The sequence below is a fragment of the Carettochelys insculpta genome, chromosome 24 (assembly GCF_033958435.1).
Source record: "Carettochelys insculpta isolate YL-2023 chromosome 24, ASM3395843v1, whole genome shotgun sequence".
In the NCBI taxonomy this organism is placed as follows: Eukaryota; Metazoa; Chordata; order Testudines; family Carettochelyidae; genus Carettochelys; species Carettochelys insculpta.
In genome coordinates, this window is record NC_134160.1 from 11,830,676 (window position 1) to 11,848,938 (window position 18,263).

Sequence of the window (18,263 nt, forward strand, 5' to 3'; positions counted from 1 at the left end):
GTAGCCATGTTAGTCTGGATCTGTAACAGCAACGAAGGGTCCTGTGGCACCTTATAGACTAACAGAAAAGTTTTGAGCATGAGCTTTCGTGAGCACAGACATAAAACAGAAGCCCTGGAGGGCAGCTTAACAAAGTCTGATGTGGTAAGGAAAACAATTGGGTTTTGACCCAAACACCTATTCACTCTTACCTGTGAAGAGTAGTTTACGCTGCACAACTCTACCCCTTGCAGTCATTTATGTGGGGAGGGGTTGTGGTTTAGTTTAAAGGAGTGTTACTCAGTCTTTTCCATACTGGACCATAAGTGCTAGAACTAGGGGTACTTAAGGGGCTGCTGCAGCCCTAGCTTGAAGTAGTTTCCAGTAATGTACAGCATTTACCATTTGGTTCAATGGCTCTCAACAGCGCCATTATACAAACTATTCCAACCCCCTTTTCTGCACCAGGTCCCATCCATGCATGCACAGTCTTTTCCCATTTCGCCTCTTTGTTCTGTATTTGTACAGCTCCCAGTACAATGGAGTGCTCATGCAATATAAACAGGGATAGCTTTTGCATTAAGCAATGTATGCAGAGTGCAATGATCTCCAACTGCTGTCCTCTGGTCCTGACCTCTGGGTTGAGAAGCCCTGTCCTAGGTACTAGGTCTCCAAGGCTGTCCAGGTAATGCATGACTCCGTGCAGCTACAAGACATACGGATGTTTTAATTTCTACTGGAAACAACATAGGAATAAAATGTTGTATCCCTGTTTCCCCCTCTCCCCCAACCCCCTCCCCAACCTCTGGCAAAAAAGGACTGGGAAATGACTTGTCCAAGGTTAGCAACAGGTGGAATAGATCCCAAGTCTAAGCCTGTTTTCTAATCACTAGAAACACTAATTCTCCAACACCTGCATGTTGGGGCCAGCTTTCACCTAGGCAGGTGGATGCCTTAGAACACTGAGTGTACCTCCCCACTGCCCTCTACTGGCTGGAATGCAAAAATTTGCTCCTTTGAAATCATTCACCTTGCACTAACTGGGTCAGAAGACAAACATTTCAAACCCAGGTGACTAAATCTGGCCTCCTAAACCCCAACCAGAAGTCTGATTTGTCGAGGTCCCAGCCCGTGAGAAGTCAGGAGAGCCCCATCCAAGCTATTGTTTAGGTGCCTATTATGAGATACCTTGATTTGACCAAGTTGTCCATAACTAGCATAGCGAATGGAGAATCTGGTAGTTCAAAGGAAAAAGGCTTGCGTCCCCTCCAGGAATCAGGCCAACATATGGGACATTCTCTCTCCATCTGTGATCTAGCCAAATACCATCACTCTTCTTCCCAGTCAAGCAGTAGGGAATGGATCCCTTTTCAACAGGCAGATTTCAAGTGGCATAGTTGGGCCAAGTTTCAGGCTATGGTCTCTTTCGCTCCTGTCTAGGCTGTAAGCAGAGCTTGTCTCTTTGGCTTGGACTGCACTAGAAAATCAGGGTGGCAAAACTACTTCACTCAGGAGTGTGACAAACTGAACTCTGCTGGATCAATGGAAAAATTCATCTGTGAACCTAGCTAAGAGCTCTCAGGGATGGTGTGATTACCTACACCCGGAGCCGTGCTTGGGGTATGGAGAATTAGGGTAACCACCCCAAGCCCCACACCCTGGGCCACAGACAGGCCCCCCTCCACCACCTGAATGCCCCCTCTGCCAGTGGCTTCCCCTCCCTCATAGTGCCTACTGCCTGCCTTGGATCAGCTGCACCATGGTGGCAGGGGCCCCTTGGGTGGGAGGAGGGAGGGTGCAATGCACTGTGGGAGAAAGGGTGAAACTGAATGGGGCAAGAACAAGAACAGGCAGGGTGGGGGCAGGACCTGGAGGAAAGGAGTGGTGTGGGGGCAGGGCCTGGGCAGAGCCAAGGGGAAGCAACGCGCACTCCACAGAAGAAACACAGCACCTTGTCTTGAGCCCTGCCCCTCTCAGGGATGACCCTGCCCACACCAATGAGAGGACCCCTCCCGTCCCTGGGCCGCTGCAGCATTTTCAAGTGTACACTTACCCTTTGGGTGGATACGGCACCGAGTGCAGTGAGGCCTGTAGCAGGGCACAGTCCCCAGAGCACTCCCTCCTCTGACCCCTAACTCTCCTTCCAACAATTTTTGCACTGCCCAGAGCACTTCCCCTTCTGAGGGGGCTGAGACTCTGGTTAAGAGCCTTGCTCCTGTGCCCCACGTGGTTAACCAAAAGTTTGGGGCATTCCAGGGTCATCGCAGCAAGATGAAAAATTGTCTATTCTTGGTGTGGTCTTGTCAGTTTCCAACAAACTCTGCCCAAAGCCTTGTTTCCCAAGCCCAACAGCAGCTGGTAGTGTCCTTAGTTAAACATCTCCAGCTCTGCTGTGCCAGTAAGTTCTGTACCCAAGACGCTCCATGCCATCTCTTCTCAGTGTTACGCTTCCATCTCCTGCTTCTGGCTTTCCCTGGCAATTCATGCTACCCCCTAGCCCCTGCCTTTGCAGTCAGAAAAACCCTTCAGCCCGCATGGCTTAGCTCTGACCTGCCAGGAAGTGAAGTGGCATCTGGGCACAGTGGAAGCTGCTCTCTCCTTTCTGCTGCTGGGTGGTCATCATGGCATTCAAATGTTACATTGAGGTTGGCTGAGTTGCCTGTGTTTCCTTTGAGCAATCTGCTGGTAAGCTGGTGGTAATAGAAGATCACAGACTCCTAGGGCTGGACGGGAACTCAGGTGGTCATCCCCCAGGATGTTATTGACCAGAGCAAGGCATCAATTGATGGCCCATGCAGTGGTGTCAGAATGCCCTTCATGTGCATGCAGCTAATTGGTTTTGTACTCAGATTCCCACCCAGTGCTCATCAGAAGCATGTGCGACTTGCCTGGGAGAAAGAAAATATTAATGAAAACTGGACAGCTACAAAGTGGGCAAAGAAGATTGAAACCAGAGAAAAGAACGCCAGGATGACAGACTTTGATCGCTGCCAGGTCGTGAAGGCAAAGAAAATGAGGAGCAGGAGCATCAGGCGTGAAGAAAAGAAGGGCTGGAAGCAAACCTCCCAACAAGCATAATCTGTCAGTATGCAAATAAAGTTCCAGTTTAATGTACAGTTTTAAAAAAACATGTGACCTATTGCCTTAGACATCAATCCCTTACCCCTGTCCTGCTGTTTTTAGTACACAACAAGATTTGATGCCTCATTCTGTGGAGCCTGCAAGACAGGCTATTCCCATTGGCTTCAGAAAGATCCATGATTGTCTTTGAGGCAGAGACCTTTCACCCCCCCTTGGCATAACACGAGTAAAAATGCTAATACCCACAATGACAAATGTCTATCTGCCCTGACATTAAGAGGTGATCATGTTCTCTCATCCTGCACTAACCCCTCCCACACTGGCAGGTCATCACCAAGCAAGCAGAGAATGTTATCAGGTGGCTGGAAAGTGTCCATACTTGGGATCTTTCACCCCGATCGCTTATTCTCCACACTGCAGTGCTATAGGACATATGAGGAGAAGATTTCGGCCCCACGCAATAGATCCCGAAAGGCAGGTGGCCCGAGTGCTTTGTTAAACCTTCACGTGCACTGCTGGTCATTGTGGATTTCAGGGTATTTCAAGTGTAACGTTAGCACCCACTTTCTCACCGGTACCTGTGCAAGGAGGGGTAGCAAATTCTCCATCTGTTGTTGGCCACGTCCCACACAAGCCTGCAAGGTGCTCAGCACTCAGCTGCTCAGAGTGACAAACATGTCCCACTCACCTTGAACAACTCTGAGTTTCACTTAAGTGCCTGACTGCTGTGCAGTCTTGGGGTGTGGCTGCGGCTCATTTAGAGATACAGGAACTGGCTTTCCTCCGGCTACCCTGAGCGCCCATAGCTGTGACACTGTGGCTGAAACCCTCTCAAAGCCCCGGATCGGGGTGGCCAACCCACAGCTCTCGAGCCACGTGCAGCTCTTTGAGCCATTAAATGCAGCTCCTCCTCAGAGCTGTGCATCTGGAGTGCCACCTGCCAGTCTGCACACACACCCCACCGCTTGGTAGAAAAAGTGAATGAAGGCAGCAGTGGTGGCAGCGGTGGCTCTGGTGGGTACCAGCACCGTGTTAGAACAGGGGTGGAGGGGCTAGGGGTGCGTGGCTCTGGGGAGGGGGACTGGGTTAGAGTGGGGGGCTGGGAGTGCCTGGCTCTGGGCGGGGGTGGTGGATTGAGCCACATATTATCTATCTATATGGGGCTCAATCCACCCCCTTGTTCAGTGGTGACAGACAGATACAAATACATACATAATGTGGCTGTTTGCACTCTATCCATGGTTCTTCATCCCTAACTGGTTGGCCACCACTGCCCCAGGTGATCATTCACAGAGCTAGCCCACAGTGATGCCTGCAGAGCCCGTACTAGCTAGAGTAAAGCTCGTTTGACTGCATCCCCCGCGGTGTGATCACGCCTAGACATCCCATGGACTCCAACACTGAACAAGGTGCTACAGTAACAGAACAGCCCCAGAAAAACAGTTCAATGCTCTTTATGGTGAGTGTCCATACAAGATCTTCACAAGCATCACAGACCATCGACACAAGGCATGGACTTCTTGGTGAGCATTGGTCTCAAATACGCTGTACTCACACCAGCTACTTTCCCCAGACACGGCTCACTTTAATGCACAGCTAAACCAGTGAGAGAGTGCATCCGATCCAGCAAATGTTGGGGCAGATCCCACTGAGGCAGAGTAATTGCCTTCTGTGACTGGAGTTTGGAGAACTATGGGTGGGAAATGCAGGAGTGAGATGGAGCACCTCTTGGCTTTGCATGGCTAAATGATCCCATCCAGGAACATGTCAGCACCTCGTTAGGTTGTGTCCCTCACTGTCCCCTGCAGCCAAGGCAGAGAACCTGATCTAGAACTTGACAATGGATATTAACAGCAGAAAATTATTTCATCAGCCTTTTTCCACTCACTGCACAGGCTGTGCAAACTCGGCCTGGACTTCCCTGTAGCTGCCAATAGAGTCTCCAGGAGACTTCATCCAGGGTGTGATGGACACACCTTCTGCTCCACCACACATTTCCCAGGATTAGACATAGTGCCCACTCCTGACACTGCCCAAGAAGCTTTATGCCCAGTGCAGCAAGGCTTCATCCTGTATTCCTGCTCTTCCTACCGGGAGGACTCTGTTCTCACGTGTGCAAAAGTTCCCAAAGGTGAATTCTCCCAAGGCCTACAGAGATACATGCCCAGGCACTCTGGGAAAAAGGATGTGAACCGATGCTCCGTTCACCAGGTATCTTCAGAGCTGTGCACAGGTGTGGGCTCTGCAGCAACTCTTCTCTCCCTGATGTTCTTTGCTTTTTGTTTTGGTGGCACCAAACCATGAACACTCTGGGCATGCTGTCCAAACCACATCTGCACCATCCAAATGGACCCAGCAAACACGACAAACCTGGCATTAATCCAAGCCATACCACGTCCTGCTGCTACTCCTGGTCTGGCTTTGTCTGCTGAGCAGCTGGGAGCTCATGGTAAGTGCTCCTTGGAGCTCTAACTCTTGTTCACACTTGCCCCTTGGCATCACAAAGACAGAAGCATCTCCTCAGCAAAGCACATAAATCCCTCCAGTGCGAAGGAGCATTTACACCACAACCCCACTACCAGCTCCATGGTTGCACACTCCAGGGCAGATTTCCACTCACAGCTCTGTGGGCCCACTCCAGCATGGCTAAGGAGGGACCGACTGGCTAAGAAATGACTGGCGTCGGGCTTTCAAGAAGGCCGTCTTCACTGCCCCCTTGGGGTACCCCAATGACATGGTATCCTCTGGGTGAATTATGTTTGCCTATCAAAGAAGAAAAGAAAGAGGCGATAAGCAAGGGTCAGTTCTATGCTGGCACAGAAAAGAGCGCAGACTTTTCACTTGCCGTCCCTGGCCCTCCTCCAGGAGGTTTGGGATCTCATGTGAGCAGCATGTTTAATGCAAAGGGGCCAAAGTACTTTTAACAGCACATTGAGGGCAAAGGGGCACCCAGGGAGTCAAATTCAGCTCGGTGCAAAGAGACAGCACCACTGACATTGTAGCGCTAAGGATCTGGCCCTACACTGTACCTTCTCCAGGGTCATCAGCGTAGACAGGATATCTCCAGACTTCCCAACAGCTAGTTCGTTACAAAGCAGGCCGTCTGAGATGGTGGTGTTCTGGACATTTCGCAGCACCCTCTCCTCCTCCTGTTCTTTGTTGAACTCGATGGACCTCACCTCCTTGACTATTCTGTGGGGATCAAGTCAGGAAAAAGTTAGCCGTAAGTCCCTGACACCCAGGAGCTTCATCCCCAGTTCTTCTGCCACAGCCCTGAGAACATCTGCTTCTGCCACCGAACATACCCATCTCCAAGTCTCCGCTGTAGAGCATCCACTTCCAGGTGGTCTTGTCTTCCACTTCCCATCCTCAAGGCAGTAGGACCTTAAGACCTTCCTTCCCCAAGAAACTCCACCACCTCATGCCCCAAGTGCTCTTTCTCAGGCCCCAGGAAAGTAAGTTTCAACCATTAAAGCAGTACAGACCTGAACTACAGCCCACTGACACTAGGCACCTTTCTGTTGGTCTCTGGATCCAGCTATTTCAATGTTGACCGACTGTCCTCTTCATGCTATGACACCAAGAACTATCACCTAAGAAGATCTGCTCCTGAGACACCAATCCTACAATCTCCCCTCATCTAGGGATCTAGATACTTCAGGAGACAGCAGTGCAGCCTTGCAGGTCTGCAATGGTCCTAGCTTAGGACACCCAGGGATGCCTGTATGACATGTGCTTGGTGGTCTTGGCCCAGGTTTTAGTGGAGAAGTGTCCAAAATGAACAGCAATGAGAATTACGAGTGCCTCTGTGGGTCGTTTCAGTGCAGGAGCCTAAGACTGGATGGACTGTGGAGGCTGAATTCCCCGGAGGAGACCCTCAAGGCAAAGCTGAGTCACTATGCTGCCAGGGGGCAGCCTGAGGAAGCTGCTACTGGAGTGCCACTGTATTTTTGCACCAAGGAGATGATAGCCCATACGCCAGTGCTGATAGCCTGTTCTTACAGACAGCAAAGCCATGAGCTTCCACCACCCTTGAGTACATCCTCCTCCAATTCTCTAATTGTCCTAGGACAAGCCTCTGAGCTTTGCCCTTTACCCACCAACCCTCAGCCCTGGGCTTCAATGACTTGCTCTTCCACCAGCACCTTCCTGCTGTGGAACCCAAGACACAGCACTTTCATAGGGGTAATATTAATCCCTGAAGATCTGTCAATTTAGAGCCATAAACCCAGCCACTCAAAGGGTCATGGATGCAGCTCCCCCTACAGCACATGGGTCTCCCACTCTGCAGTCTGGAGGCTGCATCTGCCCCCAGGTTTCTCGGATGAAGTGACATATAACTGAGTTGATCCTGACTCTTCCCAAACCTAGCACGTGGAAAGACCTACGCATTGAGCTCATTCCGGATCTCTTTGTATCTTTTCAGGTTCTCGTGAATCCCTTCCAAGACCAGACAGAAATCATCACAGGTGGCTTCAGACAGGTTGCCCAGGTTGCTGTAGCTCAGCGGTGTCTGGAGACGGGTTGTGGAGCTATCCTGCATCACTGCATTCAAATGCACCAAGTTCAGCTCAGGAGCTGTGTTGTCATCCCCAACATCTGGCTGAAGGAAAATAGCAACATAGGAACAGCCAGACTGGGTCAGACCAAAGGTCCACAAAAGCCAGTATCCTGTCTTCTGCCAGCAGCCAATACTTCCGAGGGAATGAATGGGACAGATAAGGAGAATGCTGGCATCCGGCTCCAGAAATATCCCCCCCAGGAGGCAACAAGCCAAACATAGGACAGCAGTTTAATGTCAAACTGGTGAAGGGTTTTAAGTCAGTTCAATGACCCAAAATTAGATATCAGAGGGGTAGCCGTGTTAGTCTGGATCTGTAACAGCAATGAAGGGTCCTGTGGCACCTTACAGACTAACAGAAAAGTTTTGAGCATGAGCTTTCGTGAGCACAGACTCACTTCATCAGATGCTGGTCTTGGAAATCTGCAGGGCCAGGTATAAATAAGCCAGAGCTAGGGTGGGGATAACAAGGTTAGCTCAGGCAGCAAGGGTGAGGCTTACCACCAGCAGTTGATCTGGAGGTGTGAACACCAAGGGAGGGGAAGCTGCTTCTGTATTCAGCCAGCCATTTGCAGTCTTTGTTTAAGCCTGAGCCGAGGGCATCGAATTTGCAGATGAATTGGTAGCTCAGAAATTTCTCTTTGGAGTCTGGTCCTGAAATTTCTTTGCTGTAGGATAGCTACTTTTAAGTCTGCTACTGTGTGGCCAGGGAGATTGAAGTGCTCTCCTACGGGTTTTTGTATACTGCCATTTCTAATATCTGATTTGTGTGCGTTTATTCTTTTACGTAGGGACTGTCCAGTTTGTCCGATGTATATAGCAGAGGGGCATTGCTGGCACATGATGGCATAAATTATATTGGTAGATGTACAGCTGGATGAACCCATGATGGTGTGGCTGATCTGGTTAGGTCCTGTAATGGTGTTGCTGGTGTAGATATGTGGGCAGAGCTGGGAACGAGGTTTGTTGCATGGATGGGTCCCTGAGTTAGAGTGACTGTGGTGCGGTGTATAGTTGCTGGTTAGGATTTGCTTCAGGTTGGCAGGTTGTCTGTGGGCAAGGACTGGTCTGCCTCCCAAGGCCTGTGAAAGTGGGGGATCATTGTCCAGGATGGGTTGTAAATCCCTGATGATGCGCTGTAGAGGTTTTAGCTGAGGACTGCAGGTGATGGCTGGTGGTGTTCTGTTGGTTTCTCTCTTGGGCTTGTCCTGTAGTAAGAGGCTTCGTGGCACACGTCTGGCTCTGTTGATCTGTTTTTTCACTTCCTCAGGTGGGTATTGCAGTTTCAAGAATGCTTGGTAGAGATCCTGTAGGTGTTTGTCTCTGTCGGAGGGGTTGGAGCAAATGCGGCTATATCTTAGTGCTTGGCTGTAGACAATGGCTCTCCCACACAACTATTTCAGATTTGGCGACAATATATACCTTCAAATCAGCGGCACAGCTATGGGTACCTGCATGGCCCCTCAATATGCCAATATTTTCATGGCTGATCTGGAACAGAGCTTCCTTAGCTCTCATTCACTAACACCCCGTCTCTACTTACGCTACATTGATGACATCTTCATCATCTGGACCCATGGGAAGGAGACTCTGGAGGAATTCCACCAGGACTTCAACAACTTTCACCCCAACATCAACCTCAGCCTGGAACAGTCCACGCAGGAGATCCACTTCCTGGACACCACGGTGCTAATACACGATGGCCACGTCAATACACCCTGTACCGTAAACCCACTGACCGCTACGCCTACCTTCATGCCTCCTGCTTCCATCCCAGACACACCACACGATCCACTGTCTACAGCCAAGCACTAAGATATAACCGCATTTGCTCCAACCCCTCCAACAGAGACAAACACCTACAGGATCTCTACCAAGCATTCTTGAAACTGCAATACCCACCTGAGGAAGTGAAAAAACAGATCAACAGAGCCAGACGTGTGCCACGAAGCCTCTTACTACAGGACAAGCCCAAGAGAGAAACCAATAGAACACCACCAGCCATCACCTACAGTCCTCAACTAAAACCTCTACAGCGCATCTTCAGGGATTTACAACCCATCCTGGACAATGATCCCCCACTTTCACAGGCCTTGGGAGGCAGACCAGTCCTTGCCCACAGACAACCTGCCAACCTGAAGCAAATCCTAACCAGCAACTATACACCGCACCACAGTCACTCTAACTCAGGGACCCATCCATGCAACAAACCTCGTTCCCAGCTCTGCCCACATATCTACACCAGCAACACCGTTACAGGACCTAACCAGATCAGCCACACCATCATGGGTTCATTCAGCTGCACATCTACCAATATAATTTATGCCATCATGTGCCAGCAATGCCCCTCTGCTATATACATTGGACAAACTGGACAGTCCCTATGTAAAAGAATAAACGCACACAAATCAGATATCAGAAATGGCAATATACAAAAACCCGTAGGAGAGCACTTCAATCTCCCAGGCCACACAGTAGCAGACTTAAAAGTAGCTATCCTACAGCAAAGAAATTTCAGGACCAGACTCCAAAGAGAAATTTCTGAGCTACAATTCATCTGCAAATTCAATGCCCTCGGCTCAGGGTTAAACAAAGACTGGGAATGGCTGGCTAAATACAAAAGCAGCTCCCCCTCACTTGGTGCTCACACCTCCAGATCAACTGCTGGTAGTAAGCCTCACCCTTGCTGACTGAGCTAACCTTGTTATCCTCACCCTAGCTCTGGCTTATTTATACCTGGCCCTGCAGATTTCCAAGACCAGCATCCGATGAAGTGAGTCTGTGCTCACGAAAGCTCATGCTCAAAACTTTTCTGTTAGTCTATAAGGTGCCACATGACCCAAAATTAGATGTTTCTCTTTCAGGTGGCTGAAGTGTTTCATTTCAATTGCAAGTGTCAAGCTGGAACATTCACCCTGTGAAAAGTGTCAGTGTTTCAACCTGTCCTTGAGACTGGGGACTCATGCAAGTGTTGGCATACAGTAAATCCCAATAAGCACAATTTCGATTTGCATTTAACTCACGTTAATGCAAATCAAAAGGAACGCAGCTCCCCACTCCAGGCCCCAGCTTCTTGCTCAAGCCCCCAGCTCCCCACTCCAGCCCCTGGCTCCCCACTTCAAGCCCCAGATCCACCAGCTGGAGAAGCCAGGCAGGCAGACAGCTGCTGCAGCACGGCTTCCCCTCTGCTTCCCCCAGCTCCCACAGGCCCAGCCTGGTTCCCAGCTCCCCCTGCCGATTTGCATGAAATTTCTGTTGTGAGAGGGTGCGCAGGAGCTCAACCCTTGAATAACTCGGGGGGCTATTGTACTGGCATTTCCAGGGGCAGGAGTTTAGGAACTTTGCTCAGGTCTGGTTAATACTTTTGCTGATAAGCTCCGAAAAAAGGCTGGATTGTGCTCAACCACTGCCATGTTGTCAGGGGCTTTTCCTGGTAGAAATTTGCCCTTGTGCTGATTCCAGGGTAAGGGTACGTCTACACTGCAAAAAAAACCCAACCCTGCAGGAGCGAGTCTCAAAGCCTGGGTTGAGTGACCTGAGCTTACAGGGCTAAAAACAGCTGTGTCACCTTTCCCACTTGGGCTGGACTCTGAAACTCAATGAGGTGGGACCATCTCAAACCTGGGTTCAAGCCCAAGCCCGCTCATCCCTACCACTCTTTTCAGCCCCATGCCACAAGCTGAGCCTCATTGCCAAGGTCATTTTTTGTTGTAGTGTAGAGGTGTGTTTCTCAAGCTTTTTAATAAAGTACCCCCCTTTCAAAAAAAATTATATACTTCTCCTGCATATCCCTTAGGTTACACGTACCACTGGTAATCAGAGGACTTGAAACAAGCACCATTCAACCTTTCCAGATGACTGTACCCTTTCCAGGAATCAGATTTGTTTTGCATCCCACCTCACTTAAAAACTACATACTTACAAAACCATGCAAAAATATCACAGAAGACGACCACTGAAAACATGCTGACTTTCTACCATCTTATTATCAAAGAAATTAATTGGAATAGAACTACTGTACTTACATTTCAGCATAAGGCATATGAAGCAGTAGGAATGAGTCATTGTCTGAATGACCTGTTAGATGGTACTGACTTTACTAGTGTTTTTTGTAGCTTGTTGCAAAACTAGGCAAATAGCTAAATGAACTGTTGTCACCCCTGGAAGACCTCGGTATACCGCCCAGAGTATACGTACCCCGTGGCTGAGAAACACTGGTGTGGATGTACCCTCAACTCACCAAAACATCTCTTCAGTGGAATGAAAGGGGTACCTAGATTTCATACTGATTCACGGCACCGGACGTTATCCCCATAGGAGTCTGTAATACAGCTGGTCAAAAAAGGGGCTTCTTGTTCAGATTACACATCCCATGATGCACAACGGGCTCCCTTATTGGAGAGAAGAGGCATCATGGAAGAGGTAGTTCCACTGGGGTGCTAACCCATAAAGTGAATAGGAACATACAGTAAGTGAACTACAACTTCCATGAGGCACCATTTCCAAATGTTGCTTGTTGAATGTTTGTTTTTTGGTCTCTAGCTCACTGCGCACACGCACACGCACACACACGGGCCAGTGCTTCAAGTTCTTCATCAACGTTTATGCGGTCAGGTGTAATTCCTAGTGAGAGCAGAACCTGAGCCAAAGCCTCAGGAGGCAACCCTCACAACAGCTGCACCTGGCACTCACCTTCAGATCCACGTACTTCTCAGGGTGGAGAAGCTGGTTTCTTTTTTGCTTCTCCTCCGTGTAGGCAACCATTGTCTGCTCCAGGTTGGACGTCAGCACAGCCACCAGCAGGTTGGTGCAGATAAAGGCCCCTCCCGTGATGAAGATGAAGAAGTAAAGGCCTCTCCCTATTTTCAGGGCAATCCCCTCTCCCCTGAGAAGGACAAAAGTTCGTTCAGGGGGTGAGCTGCAGGGAGAGTCCACAACTCCTTCCAATAAAGCAGTGGTTCCCAACCTTTTCCAGATGGGGACCCATTTTGACAATTCAGGAAAACTTGGTGACCCCAGGCAATTCCAAAATGGAAGGGAAAGCAGGGCTGTAACTAGATAATTTTGAGCCTGAGGCAAGAATATAGAATTGTGTCCTCTCATGTTTATATATTCATTAGTTATTTCACAGAAAAGGGGAAATATATTAATAAAATAATAACACTACATTTACTATAGTTAGTCAGTGCTGTGGTGGTGGAAAGACACTCATCCCAAAGCTGTTCCCCTGGCTTAAACCCCACAATCAGGGGGTTGGGGAGTCACACTCAGGGGCTAGGAGTCACTCTGTCTCTCTCTGATACTCTGGCTGGAGACACTTATGCAGAGGGGAAACCTCCTCTATTTTCATTGAATCCTCCACTTGCAAGGAAAAGCCATCTCTGTTGCCATCCCAGGCCCCCTATGTGGGTCTCACTTTTGCTCAGCTGCCCCAGGCTTTGCCTCCTGCTCGGGTCACAATTAAAGACCCTCTTAAACTGGTTGAAAATATTTAGACCCCCAGAAAGTGTTTGATCACAGAAGCTGGCTTGAGTCTATGTAACAACCCACCACCGGCAGAGCTTGGCCCCCAAAACGTTACCATGAATGGCATTGTTTCCACGGCCTAAGCTAAGGGAGGAAAGTTGTTAGGTGGTCCTTGTTGTAGAATCTTATCCTCTGAGATGGAATGGCCCAAAGAGCCACACTCACTCTCCTACCACGGCTTACACTTCCTGCTTGTGGGCCTGTTTGGGAGTGCCTTGCTAGCGATCTCTAGCTGTGTCTCTGCTTTGCAGGGAATTGAAGAGCACAGAGCTATTTGCTGATGTATGTGTCATGGGCTGTGGCAAGCTAGAGTATGCAGCTGGCAGGAGTTAGGGGCTTGTTTCTCTGTGCGCATCAGAAACCAGACAGGTTCACTCACTCAAAAGTCTCATAGATGTTCATCCATCCATCTTGTGTGAGGCAGATGAAGAGCGAATACAAAGTCACACCTAGATTTCCAAAGTGCAACGGGACCACGTTTCCAAAGAGCGTCATGCCGAACACAGAGAAGACCTGCAGAAAGACAGCGCTGGCCAGAAGGTCTGGCCAGCTCCCACCTGAGACCCAAGGTCCACCTTGGCCAGCTAAAATGAGCAGCTGCGTCTCCCCAGATCTACATAAAACAAATCCCTCCCAGACTAGGGCTCACATGCAGGTGGGACACTTCCAGAACTAGCTTCCTTGGACTCTGTGCTTGTGCTATGAGGCTCCCCCACCTCTCACCATGCAGCTGTTACCACGCTGTGACCTCTGGTAGAGACCAAAGGCAGCTCAAAAGAATCCCTGAGGAGATCTCCAGTTTATTCCTCCACGATAAGAGGAAGCCTCTTTTTGCCACTCACAAACAGGCCAGCTCCACCTCTGCTTTACCCACCGCTGGGAGGCCTGTTGCCTTCCAGACAGACCATGATGGAGGGGAAGGGAACTGGGGGAAGTGCAATGAAAAAAGGAGAAGGGAAGGGGAAAGAGGATGCAAAAGAGAGAACTCCAGTTTGACACTAGGCAACACTGCCCCACCCAAAGGGCTTGACTGTCTCACCAGCATGATGGCAAAGAGCAGGATCGTGATGTTGGCCATGTCTGGGATCGACTGTAGGATCACTCGGATCATCCTGGCCAGCCCATCGACCAGTGTGCAGATCTGCATCAGCCGCATCACCCTGGGAGGAGACAGCGGAGTGGTGAGCAGCGTGTGCTGGGCGGGAGGATATGAGGGGCACATGTGACTTGGAAGAAAACCTGTTAGAAGACTCTTTCAGGGCCTGCAGGTTCCAAGCAGCTCTTTCCTCTGCTCAGCCCAGCAAGGAGAGCACAGCTCAACACATGAGCTTTCTCTAGAAGTGAGAGGAGCCACCGGGGTTCCCCAGCCAAGGCTACCACTAAGGCCAGGTTGAACCTCAAAAATTAAGTCAACCCACTACGTCACTCAGGAGTGTGATGAGTCCACACCCCGAAATTACACCAGCCTAAATCCTGGTGCAGACAGTGCTGTGTTGATAGAAGAATTCTTCCTTTGATCTAGCTCCTGCCTCAAGCAGGTGGATTAATTATGGTGATGATAATTCACCCTCCTTTTGCTGTAGCAAGTACCTACACTCAAGCACTGCAGCTGTGCCCACGCAGCATCTCCTGCAGATACTGAGGCTTGGTTTACACTTGGCAGGTAAGTTGATTGCAGAAATGCAATTCTAGCTAAAACCAACTTATCTGCAATCGACTTACCTGCCCGTCCTCACTGAGGAGGGTCGATGGGAGAACATCCCTGACACTGCCCAATAGAAAGGAGTACAAGGGTCAGCCGCTGACCCCGATAGGTTGATTTTGCGCATCTCTGCTAGACATATGAAATCAGACCCCGGACGATCAACCCTGACTGGTCTGATCTACTGGGTACTGTAGGCACGGCCTTAGGCTCATAGTGTGATGCTGGAGTCGCTGCACCTGGGATTGGTTCTCTTTTCTATTGAAACACTGGGTCCAACACTGAGACTCAGCTAGATGTGGGCAGGCGTGTTTTTTCCCTCTCTGCTACAGCTTTCAAGCATTCCAAATTCCCATCTCAAATCGGGATGAAATGTTGAGAACTAAACAGTGTTTATGAACTGATGCGTTTTCCCCCCACCTTGGCTCCGTTGAAACCTTTTCTTCCAATATTTTTGAAACAGTTTGGCTACGTCTACACTTACCAAAAACTTCGAAATGGCCATGCTGATGGCCAGATCAAAGAATACTAATAAGGCACTGAAATGCATATTCAGTGCCTCATTAGCATGCTGCCGGCCGCAGCACTTCAAAATTGCTGCATTTCGCTCCCACACAACTTATCTGCACAGGGGTCCTTTTTGAAAGGACCCCACCAACATCTGAATCCCCTTGTTCCTATGAGCTAATTTCAGCGCCTCATTAGTATTCTTCCATCTGGCCATTAGCATGGCCATTTTGAAGTTTTTGGGAAATGTAGACACAGCCTTTGTTTTCATTTCAACCTTCTTTTTACCTCCTCTCTTTTTATACTTCATTTCAGTCTAATTAGCTTAGATTCTGACTTGCTGATCTGAACCAGAAAACTGGGATGTCCAGGTGGGTTGGATTTAAGTGATATGTGAAATGTTTTGTAACCGGGAAAATCATCATTTAAAGCTGTTAGCTGTGACACCGGTAGTGTGAACATGCTGCAAAATTTGGAAGGAGGGCCTCTGCTTTCCTTCTCATGTTGTACTGTTTTTCTTGAGACAATAAATTTGGATAAATTCAATTATTCGGACTCTCGAACGTTTTAAAGAATGAACCATGTGTGTAGTCCAACAATTGGTGTGCCATCGCATCAAGAGCTATGTCTCAGGTGCTGCACCTACACCTCTAATTGCAGTGTAGAGGTACCCTCTGAATATGTGCAGCACCTAGCGCACCAGGACCCTGACCCTTGTTTGACCGAGAGGCTGTCGATGAACAAAGAATGCAGGATGACCAGCTTTAAGGCAAAGTAACCTTTTCCCTACCTTAGGACCCGAAAAATCTTTTGGTTGTTGAGCACAGGGATGAAAGGCCCCACGCAGAGATACGCCACGATAAAAAAATTGAAAATATTCCAGCTGTCCTGTGGGAAGAGAAAATGCCACCCTCAGAAACAGAGGACAAGCTTTCATAGAATCATAGAACACTAGGACTGGAAGGGACCTCGAGAGGCCATTGAGTCCAGCCCCTTGCCCCAATGGCAGGACCAAGTACTATCTAAACCATCCCTGATAGACATCTATCTAACCTGTTCTTAAATATCTCCCAGCGATGGAGATTCCACAACCTCCCTTGGCAATTTATTCCACTGTTTGACCGCCCTGAGAGTTAGGAACTTTTTCCTAATGTCCAACCTAAACCTCCCTTGCTGCAGTTTAAGCCCGTTGCCTCTTGTTCTATCCTCAGAGGCCAAGAAGAACAAGTTTTCTCCCTTCTCCTTATGACTCCCTTTTAGATACCTGAAAACTGCTATCATGTCTCCCCTCAATCTTCTCTTTTCCAAACTAAACAGGCCCAATTCTTTCAACCGTTTTTCATAGGTCACATTCTTTAATCATTCTTGTCGCTCTTTTCTGGACCCTCTCTAGTTTCTCCACATCTTTTTTGAACTGCGGTGCCCAGAACTGGACACACTACTCCAGCTGAGGCCTAACCAGCGCAGAGTAGAGCGGAAGAATGACTTCTCGTGTCGTGTTCACAACACACCTGTTAATGCATCCCAGAATCATGTTTGCTCTTTTTGCAACAGCATCTCACTGTTGACTCATACTTAGCTTGTGGTCCACTACAATCCCTAGATCCCTTTCTGCTGTAGTCGTTCCTAGACAGTCTCTCCCCATTCTGTACGTGTGAAACTGATTGTTCCTTCCCAAGTGGAGCACTTTGCATTTGTCCTTATTAAACTTCATCCTATTTACCTCAGACCATTTCTCCAATTTATCCAGAACATTTTGAATTATGACCCTATCCTCCAAAGCAGTTGCAACCCCTCCCAGCTTGTTATCATCTGCGAACTTAATAAGTGTACTTTCTGTGCCAATATCTAAATCGTTGATGAAGACATAGAACAAAACCGGTCCTAACACAGACCCTGCGGAACCCCACTTGTCAGCACAGGACTTATGAGCAATTACACCATACACTCCTGCAGGCAGGGACTGTATTATTGCACAACATTTAGGGCAAAAGGGCCAAATAATGCACAGCCTTGATGTGGCCATGATACCAGATCCAGGCCTCTAGGAGCTACCATAATACATGAAGGGTGCGTCTACACTAGCCAGCTACTTCTACAGCTGGCACAAAGTCAAAATAGCACACGTTGCGTCTACATGCACCGTGCGCTATTTCAACGTTGAAATCGACGTTAGGTGGCGAGACATCGAAATTGCTATTCCTATCTGAAGATGGGAATTGCGCCCTACTTCAACGTTCAATGTCGAAGTAGAGTGTGTGTAGACAATCCGCAACCCACTACATCGAAATAGCGGGGTCCTCCATGGTGGCCATCAGCTGAGGGGTTGAGAGACGCTCTGTCCAGCCCCTGCAGGGCTCTGTGGTCGCCATGTGCACCAGCCCTTAGCCCAGGGCTTCTGGCTGCTGCTGCTGCTGCAGCTAGGGATCCGTACTGTGTGCACGGGGTCTGCAACCAGTTGTCGGCTCTGTGGACCTTGTGCTGTGCAGGCCGAGTGTGTCTGGGAGGGGCCCTTTAAGGCAACGGCTTGCTGTTGCCCCAGAAGGGCTAGTCCAGCCTGTGACCCCGTCTGCAGTCTGTGCTGGCCCCTTATTTTGACAGAGAGTGCTTGTGTGTGTGGATGCTTCGCATTTCCTTCTGGGGCAGCTCCTTTTGACGTTCCCTGTCGGTACTTCGACCTTGAACGTCAACGGCACCAGCCCTGGAGGACATGTAGACGATATGTGTCATAGTAGCCTATTTTGATGCTCTTACTTTGAAATAGGCTACTTCGACGTAGTGTGCTAGTGTAGCCATAAAGCATGGGAGAGGAAGAAGAAGGAGGAGGAGACAACAGAGGGAGAGGGGGCCTCTCAGTTTGCAATGGGTGAACCAAAAGGGCCAGATCATCAGCAGGTGTGAATCAGC

At 49.2% G+C, this 18,263-nt stretch overlaps 1 protein-coding gene across 1 annotated transcript in view; it reads right to left on the bottom strand.

The window, feature by feature from the left end:
- Window positions 1-5,588: 5,588 nt before the first annotated feature.
- The window catches only part of CATSPER4 (cation channel sperm associated 4), a 39,411-nt gene continuing 26,736 nt past the window's right edge, over window positions 5,589-18,263 (bottom strand). The window contains exons 4-10 of the mRNA XM_074976438.1: window positions 16,147-16,244; window positions 14,187-14,307; window positions 13,527-13,660; window positions 12,314-12,506; window positions 7,449-7,663; window positions 6,090-6,252; window positions 5,589-5,823 (exon numbers count right to left, since the gene is read on the bottom strand). Coding sequence (XP_074832539.1) covers window positions 5,707-5,823; window positions 6,090-6,252; window positions 7,449-7,663; window positions 12,314-12,506; window positions 13,527-13,660; window positions 14,187-14,307; window positions 16,147-16,244 — 1,041 coding nt within the window. The 3' untranslated portion in view covers window positions 5,589-5,706. The remainder of the gene's footprint in view (window positions 5,824-6,089; window positions 6,253-7,448; window positions 7,664-12,313; window positions 12,507-13,526; window positions 13,661-14,186; window positions 14,308-16,146; window positions 16,245-18,263) is intronic.